The sequence below is a fragment of the Crocodylus porosus genome, unplaced genomic scaffold (genome assembly GCF_001723895.1).
Source record: "Crocodylus porosus isolate Cpor-Errol unplaced genomic scaffold, CroPor_comp1, whole genome shotgun sequence".
NCBI classification, from domain to species: Eukaryota; Metazoa; Chordata; order Crocodylia; family Crocodylidae; genus Crocodylus; species Crocodylus porosus.
In genome coordinates this window covers 169,113,384-169,122,162 of record NW_017728906.1, presented here as the reverse complement: position 1 = coordinate 169,122,162, position 8,779 = coordinate 169,113,384, and the positions used below count along the sequence as shown (strand labels likewise).

At 40.9% G+C, this 8,779-nt stretch overlaps 1 protein-coding gene across 2 annotated transcripts in view; it reads left to right on the top strand.

Annotated features, from left to right (window-relative positions):
* SGCG (sarcoglycan gamma) overlaps positions 1–8,779 on the top strand; it is a 234,021-nt gene that overhangs the window by 133,054 nt on the left and 92,188 nt on the right. For both annotated transcript variants that reach the window (XM_019530178.1, XM_019530179.1), the window contains one exon: positions 1,500–1,619. In XM_019530178.1, coding sequence (XP_019385723.1) covers positions 1,500–1,619 — 120 coding nt within the window. The remainder of the gene's footprint in view (positions 1–1,499; positions 1,620–8,779) is intronic.

Genomic DNA, 8,779 nt, shown 5'->3' with positions numbered 1-8,779 from the left:
TCTATGAACAGACCAAATTAGGAGACCCAATAAATAACCAAATTAAGATGTGTGCATGTGATGGGTTTGTTGAAACGAAGGAATATGCTGACAGAACAGAACATTGACACTATGATGACCACAGGGAAACCAATCAACAATGCCCAGAAATAAAGAGTCATCAGAGAAGGAAAAGGATACAAAAGGGGAGATTTCAAAGAAATAAAAGGACCCTGAGAGGAGAACCAAGGCCACTGTGGACAGAGGGCATACCACCAGTCAGTATCACCCAGGGGGAGCAGGGAATCTGCCTTCAACCTCTAGGATCTGAAATCTGACATTCAAAAAAAGAACCTCAGGGTGAAGCTCACATACTGGCCAGATGCACCTTCCCTCGGTGACAGCTCTAGGACTGGTAGATATAGAACTGTTTGTATTATTCTTATCTGTTATCACCGTGTATCAGTAAAGTTTGCCTATTATCAAATGGAGAGGTCATGGTTTGTCTGAGGGTTTGGGTCTGCCTGGAACAAGGTATCTGGATCATAAATCCAGTGCCAATAGAAATGATAAACAGAAAAGCTATTTCTTGGTGTCCTTATCCCTTCACAGCACTTTTCCTAGGAGCCTGTCCCCATACCAAATCACTATATTTGGAAGACTGAAGCAGCGAAGATTCAAAAAATCATTGAATAGGGGTTGGAAGGAATTAGTTGTAGTCCCTGAGGCTCTATTAGTTCTAGTTCCATCTGCTTGTGTTGCCAAAATGAGATGTCATTCTCACTAGGATATACAGAATTTTCGTAGTGTTGTTGCTATTTATTTATCACTAATCATGAGAGAGGTCAACAAAGATACCTATGTGTTTGTGAAAAAGAGATGTTACACCTATACCAGTAAAAGATTCTTATCATTTAAAAATATTTTTTCTTTCATTAATTCATAAGGATTTCAGAACTTCCTTGGAAGCTCTACTTGAAAGCAAAATTCCTTACATAATTTTAAAAAACAAAATTGTACCAACTGATCCATCTATTTTTATCTTGTATGATCTCCCTCCCTGTGTCAGCATCTATTAAATTACTTCGAGGCATCAAGCTCATCTTGACCTACATCTGGACCCGGTGGTAATAAGGCAAACAGCAGAAGTAGCAGTGATGGGGCAAGTGGTGCTGGGGTAAGCAGCAAAGGCATCAGGCTGAATGGCAGCAGGGCAAGCAGTGCTGTATCAGTGCAGCCCATGCTAGCCCCCTGTCACCAACAGTGTTGCACCCCCTAGGTCATTCTGCCTCAGAATTCCCTGGCCCACCAGGAGCCCCAGGGGCTGGGGGACTGGTTCCATGGCCCAAATCCAGCCCATAGGCCACATGTTTGAGGTCCCTGACTTGGATAAGATTACATTTTGAATAACATGATATTTAGTGGCTGACAATTTATGTATGCAGTTTTATGTGTAGAGTTGTATTTATGTGCACAAATGAATAAGATCCATATGATGTGTTTCCCAATGTGATTTCCAGGTCCTAGGATGGTAGAATTCCATGGTCAACAATTTCAGATCAACTCCAAGGATGGCAAGCCACTTTTTACAGTGGATGAAGATGAAGTTGTAATCGGTACAGATAAACTTCGAGTCACAGGTTTGTAATATGTTAAAAAATGTCCTAATAAGAAATGTAAGTAGGAAAGCCTCACACAATTCAGCTACAATTATATTTACACTATATCAGTGTAGGTAAATAGAAGTTCTTAAGTTCACTGCTATAGGTGGCAACATTTGTAAGTGTGAAGTTTTTATCATTTATCTCATATGTTCTTATACATGGTGAAATAAGACTAAAAGAATATTGCATGTTATTGCCTCTAAGTAAAAATTCTAGAAGTCATGCTGTACAGCATTGATGTTTACACCTTTTCAAAGTGAAAATCTGCTGTTTTTCTACTTTGCCTTTGGTACTTGGACCATAGCATATAATTATTTGTAGTTAATTTATAGTATCACTTTTCAAAAGCCATTTTTCTCGGATTTTATCAGGTTATATTTCAGTTCCAATCTTCAGAACAGTAATTAATGTTTTCTCAGAGGCATGTATCACTATTTCATTGCAAACAAGTACTCATATGATTTGTAGGAACAAGATAATTCAATTTTCTAGGTTAACAGTTATCTTAAACATATATGATAAGCTTCACTTACTCTAGTATTAAAATGTAAGAATACATCAAAGGAAATAGTGAAATTGCCATAAAATTTATTTTTGCTTTCAGTTCCGTTTTGAAGCTAATTATAATTGTCATATATAAGTTGTGTGATTTACTAGTGCTCTAAAACATTGATGTCTTCATTTTAATTGATTAATTCAAATTATTTCACTGTGCAAACTTATAACAGTGGTTGTAAGTATACAACTAGCACCTCAAAGCTAAATTTAATTTAAAATAAATACATTAATAAATTACGTTTAAAACCCTGGGGGTTTTATTGTGAAGTTTATAACCAGGAAACCATATCAAATTATTATTGTATGCCCAAAGGACACCAAACATTAATAGAAAGGCATATTTAGCAAAGATAAGAAATATTACATAATCACTAACTGATTTGGAAGAGGTCTGCCTATGTTTAAGGTTAGACAGACTAAGACAGAATACATGCTTCAACACAGATGTGTGTGTGTCTGTGTGTGTATTTGTGTATTTTCCTTCTAGTTCTCTCAGTTTGTGAAGGAAACTATGATATTTAATACTAGAGTATATGTTTTCCCCTAAAATCAGTCCGTATACATTTCTCCCTATATGTTTTTCCCCCCAAATTGGGTTGCATGTCTTTAACAAGGAAGCTATTTTTTCTGTGCTAGAAAAGAAGCAAGCTATTAGATGCTGTACATACCATTAAGAAGCCAAGATGGCTCCTGCCTGTGCCTGGTTTAGCAAGCAAAAGTACTAGAGTCTTGTGTTTACCCTCTCACAACTATAGCTATTGGCTGAGCACTATAGCTTATGCCTGAAGCAGCAAGCATGCTTCTGGTAGTATTTTGATGAGGCTTGTGGCATGAAAACACTTGATTTATAGGAATTTATATAAAGAACTGCTTACAAAAGAAGTAAGTCTTGCTACTGCCCTTGCAAGGGTCTGGAGCTCAACCTTCTATGGCATAGAGGAAATCCTCCTAGGAACATAGAACATCCAGGAAATGTGCCATCCCAGGGGATTGTCTGGGCGAGGCATCAGAAACTTTACCAGGAAGTTCACCCAGACCTCTTTGGGTGAACTTCACCAAGACTGTTTCTACCTTTCTTGAATACTGTGTGCTTGCAAGAGGACTTACTCTGTCACATAATTGGCCATGATTCTAGAATTTTTTTTCAAATACTTCCAAAACCTAGATGCATGTTTTATTTGGAGGTATGTGGTATGTGAAAAAAAATGGTATGTGGTTTAGAGGGTGTGGTATAGACATAGAAGGCCTGATTTAGCACTTAAATAATGCAAACCCATTAAAATCAAATGAGTCATTCCACCATAAAATTAGTAAAAGGAGACTTGCACTCACCATGAAAATGTAATATAATTGAATTTAAGCTTTTAGTTTAAATTTTGCTAAAATACAGAAGTTAGGAAAGAGGCATAAAATGTATAATAGCTAGGACACTGATGAAAAGCAGGGCTGTTCAACTTCATGATGGCCACATACTAGGGGGCTGCACACCATGCAGGCAACAATGCTGTCCTCCCCACCGCCCACCACACACAGCACAGGCAGCCCAGTTCCCCACCTGACATATGTGCAGTCTCACCCCATTCCTGGCCAGGTGTGTCACATGGGCAGCTCCTCTCTCTGTTGCCCTGGGCAGCATGGGCAACCCAGCTCCCTTTCGCACACATGCAGTACAGGCATGCTGGCTTTCATGCTTTGAACCTCACAGGGGTAGCTCCTTCCTCTGCCACCATGCACATCACCGGCAGGCCAGCTTCCTTCCACTGTGTATGCAGCTTAAGTAGCCCAAACTAGTTCCCTGCTCTGTGTGCAGCATAGAGACTCTGACCCCTTCCCTTTTCATTGCCCTGCCCCAAGAAGGGGCAGGGAGTTATGGGATGTGGAATAAGAGGGATATGAAGGAGTTTCATGCTTAAAAATACACTAAAGAATATTTCATAATACTTTATGTACACTATAGTGGTCTGTCCGAGCTGATTTACATAAATTATTAACTTCTCGTTAACTTATTTGAAAAGTTGATAGACGTACAGATAAAAAGCAGTGTGGTGGAAAAGAAATCCATTTGTGAATTTTAGTGAATATCTATTTTATAAATCTAGCCAAAGTATTAACTGAATAAACTTGGCTTTGGAATCCTCTTTTCTCATCAAGCTTGGGACTTTGTTGTTTGACCTAATATTGTTGTGGTTACCGTGCCAGAAACACTTATCAAAATATAACAATAAGGTCCACCCGAAGTTTTACTCTGCAGAGGGGAGCGTGCCCTCGAAGAAAACCATGGTGAGCTTCTGTCAAGTAGGATGCCTGCTTCTACAAAAAGAATCTACTCTCTTCAAGAGCTTGTCAGTTTAAGCTGATTGAGTTATTAGTGATCCCAAGCATATGCACTCTGGGCCTAATTGACTGTTGTGAAGCATGTTGTACTGTCAGAACCAGTTGTGTCAAATTAGGTACCTAACCAGGATTTAGGAGGACTTAGATGTCTAAACTGCAAACAGCTATTCAGAATATTCCTATCCCAACAGGCACAAAATTTCTTCAATGCCTAAATTTTGAACTGCAAAGATCAGTCAGCTCCTAAAATTAGACTTGATGTAAAAATTTCTCATGATGCATTATCTACTACAGCCTTTGGCAAATTGTTTCAATAGCTAATTATCCTAATTGTTAAAAAAGTGAGCTTTTATTTTGAGACTGAATTTGTCTATCTTTAGCTTCCTGCCATTGGTTTTCAGCCATTAGATTTTGATAGATATTTGTCTTCTAGATTGAAGAGCTCTCTATTACCAAATTTTTGGTTTTTTCTGTATATTGTTATAGAACTATGATCAAGTGACCCATTAACCTTTTCTTTCATAAGCTAAACTGATTTAACTTCTTGAGTTTTTGACTATGAGGCGTGTTTTTTAATTCATTCCAATGGTTTGTCTCTAAACCTTCTCAATTGCATCAGCATCTTTTTTGAATTCTCAATACCAAACTGAACACAGTATTCCAGAAGCAGTCCACTGCCAAAGGCAGAATTGATATGACCTCTTTATTTGTAGTAGACACGCCCTGTTGTTTATTCATCCCAAGGATCAGATTAGCCTTTATGGCCACAGCATTATATTGGGAGCTTATGTTCTGTTTATTATCTGCCATGACACTTAAGTCTTTTTTAAAGTGATTGCTTCCAGGGATAGTGTCCTCCAGCATTCTCTATCCTGTAAGTGTGGTCTGCATTCTTTGTTTCTAGATAGGTGTCTTGACATTTGGCTAAATTAAAGTGCATGTTGCTTGCTTACACTTCGATTACCCACAGTCGTGATCACTCTGTATCAGTGATCTGTCCTTTTCATTAATTACCTCCCCCTCAATCTTTGTGTCATCTGCAAATTTCATCAGTAATTTATCTTTACTTCTTCTATGTCCTTAATAAAAATATTAAATAGTGTAGGGCCTATGGGATTCTCTAGAAATACGGTCCTTTGAGTCCTTCTTTGCAATTCCTTTTTGAGATCTGTTAGTCAATGTTTAATCCATTTAATGACTCCAATGAGATTTTGCATCATATTGGTTCCTTAATCTGAAAGTTATGTGGTACCAAGATAAGTGCCTTACAGAAGTCTGTTAAATTAGCAGTATTATTGTTTATCAGCTAAACACATCATCTCATCTAAAAATGTCGGGGATCTATAACTATTTAATATCAATGGAGCTTCCAAGGGAATAAGATACAAAAAATGTTATAGAGTAAATGAGGTTGTGTACAATTAATGTGTTTAAAAAACCTTAATATGGTATTTTGTTTTTGTCATCCAAGTCCAGTTTCCTGGATTTCAACTCTGTGTCAAATTAAAGTTTTTAATTAAATAGGTTCAGTAAAAATAAGCCATAGATGCTTCTAACCTGACCTCCAACTTTAATCAGTCTGGAAGATTTTTACTCTGAAAAGACCAATAGCATCTATGATAACAGGTGATAGCAGTAGCTCTTATAATTTTTTGTAATGGTAGTTGAGATTTTAGATGATAGTGAAATGTCTAACAGCATAGCTTTTTCAGAGCCTGGGTAGCTTTATGAAATAGGTTCTGAAGAATAAATTGCTGCAGGCTGTTATGACTTGTGACCATTTCTTTGATGTTGTTACCACTGACAAGATAATAAATAACAAGATAATATCTTATTTTCCCATGTTAGGCCTCACAGATCTTTTTCTTGAGTTTTTATTTTCTTTGTGTAACACCTGATCCAGAATATGTATAGGTAAAATATGAATGTTAAATATGCCATTGCATGATTTTGTGATACATCCAATAATTTTATCTTGGCAAAATATCGGCAGAATTAATAAGCGGTTCACTTTCCAAGTTTTCCAAAAATGGCTTGGCTTTCTAGAAGTTTAGTGTGAAAACAATCCATAGCATTTCTACATGAACATAATAGTAGTAGACATAACAACTGCAATTGCAAAGTCAGATCTTTAGCAAGTACAAATTAAAGTATCTCCATTAAGTTCAGTGGAGTTAAGTTCCGACTGGCTAAATATCTGGTCCACATCAGTGCTTTTTGTTAAGGGGCATATCTACAACAAAGACATGATTAAATACCAACAACTGACAGATATGGTGCAAATTTGAAAACTTAGCAATATTCCTTTGAAGCAACTTGCTGTAGGCAGCCTGGAGGCAGAGGATTCAGTGTAATCAGGGTAACAGTGGGTAGAAACAAGCAAGTAAAGTGGTTGGGTAATTGTCACTGAGACAGGTTAAGGAATTCACCAGCAGCTGAAAGATAAAATTAAGAGTAGGAACATGGAAGTGAAACCAGATGATCCAGTTACTGAACAAGCTTAGTATTCATATTAATTCAGTGTAAAACATATTAATGAAAGAAACAATAAGGAATTTGACACACAAGTAATATTGTAACCTGGAACAGTGGAGTTGATTCCCCAGTGATCTATACTGATTACACAGATCTGGTATTATGGGAACTATAAATAAAATTGAACCCTTGCACATCAAGATCTTAGGGTGTGAACAAGCATTCATGGGACCTGATTTAGGATTAGGTTACTTAGTTTAAACCACTTAAACTGGGAGTAAGGCCTGCTGGTATTCACAGCTTGTCAGGAGTGGCACAGGGATTTGGAGGCTAAGTAACTTTGGTGGGGGGGTTAGGATTTGCAGGTCTTCAGGGGGGGCTGCCTGACTGGGGAAGGAGTGGGAGGGGAGCTAAAAATAGCCACATTAGAGTTAGGGGAGTGTGAGAGAGCCCCAGCCCCAATAAGCCCCGGGAGCAGCGAAGCAGGAGCCATGGCGGCAATAAATTGCCGGCGGCCAAGAAGTGTGGGGTGGGATACTCACTCACCCCTCCCAGGTGTGCGGCGGCGCCGGCGGGCACAAAAGCCGCACCGGAACAAAGAGGTGGGAGACTGGAAGATCCGAGGCGGAAGCGGATCGCCGGCGGGAAGCCGGAGATGGGGACACCCACCAACGTGCGGGGAGCACGCACGTTCTGGGGCAGGGGTAAGAACCCGGGAGGGTGAACCGCTGGGGAACATAGTCCCCAAAGATAAGCAGGCGGATTCGGACGACCGTGGGCACGGAGCCCCGCGGGGAACTACTAAAGGGGGCAACCCTGAGGGAAGGGGCTGCCGGCATTTGCCTCGAGGGTTCTGTGGGAGAGTGAGGAAACTTTCCCCGAGAGGCAAAGACACAGAGATAGGAGCCGTGGACTTGGCTTGAATAGACGGACCGAGACCCAGACCCGGGTGACCGGGTAGGGCAGTCGAGAGGCTTACCAGCGCTAGCTCTGCCTGGTGTATCGCTGGAATAGTCTTCCCCCCCATTCATTAGGGGAGAGACTGCGACCAGGACTTAATTTGGAGGTCTGGGCGAGGGTGTAGGGGAGGAAGGAGCCCTCAAGGGCCCTGCAGCAGGGCGGACAGTCGGTCTCACTATTGGACATGCACGCCGCAGAAAAATGAAACACTGAACCAGGTGAACATCCAAGTCTTGGCAGGCGGTTTTCTGACGCGCGCAACCCCAGAGTGAGAGTGACATCAAAGGGAGAATAGCGACCAAACGACCACCGGACACTGAACAACCAGACGCGTCCACATTTTGGTGCATTGGCCGGGAAGGTGACGATGGCCTCCTGAGCACACGGGATCGACACGATGGAGCACCAGGCAGGTGGACAGATGGCAGACCCTATGCACCAGTTACTAAGTATGGTAGTACAGCTGCTTCAGCAGCAACAACAACAGTCCGTGAGACAGACGACCTTACAGGAACACTTGATGCAACAACAAACATGGGCACACAGGGGCAGCTCGGAGTGGCGCATGCCGAAGATGACGCCGGAGGACGACCCAGGGGCCTTCCTTGAAATTTTCGAGAGGGCGGCCTTAGCAGCGGGAGTCGAAAAAGCGAAATGAGGAGGCCAGCTGGGCACCTGCTTATCGGACAGGCACAGGCAGCATACAGGGCCATGTTGAGGAGTGACGCGATGGACTATGAGAAGGTAAAGGGGGAGATACTCCGCCAGCTAGATATCACACCAGAGAGGTGCAGGCAGGCCTTTAGGGA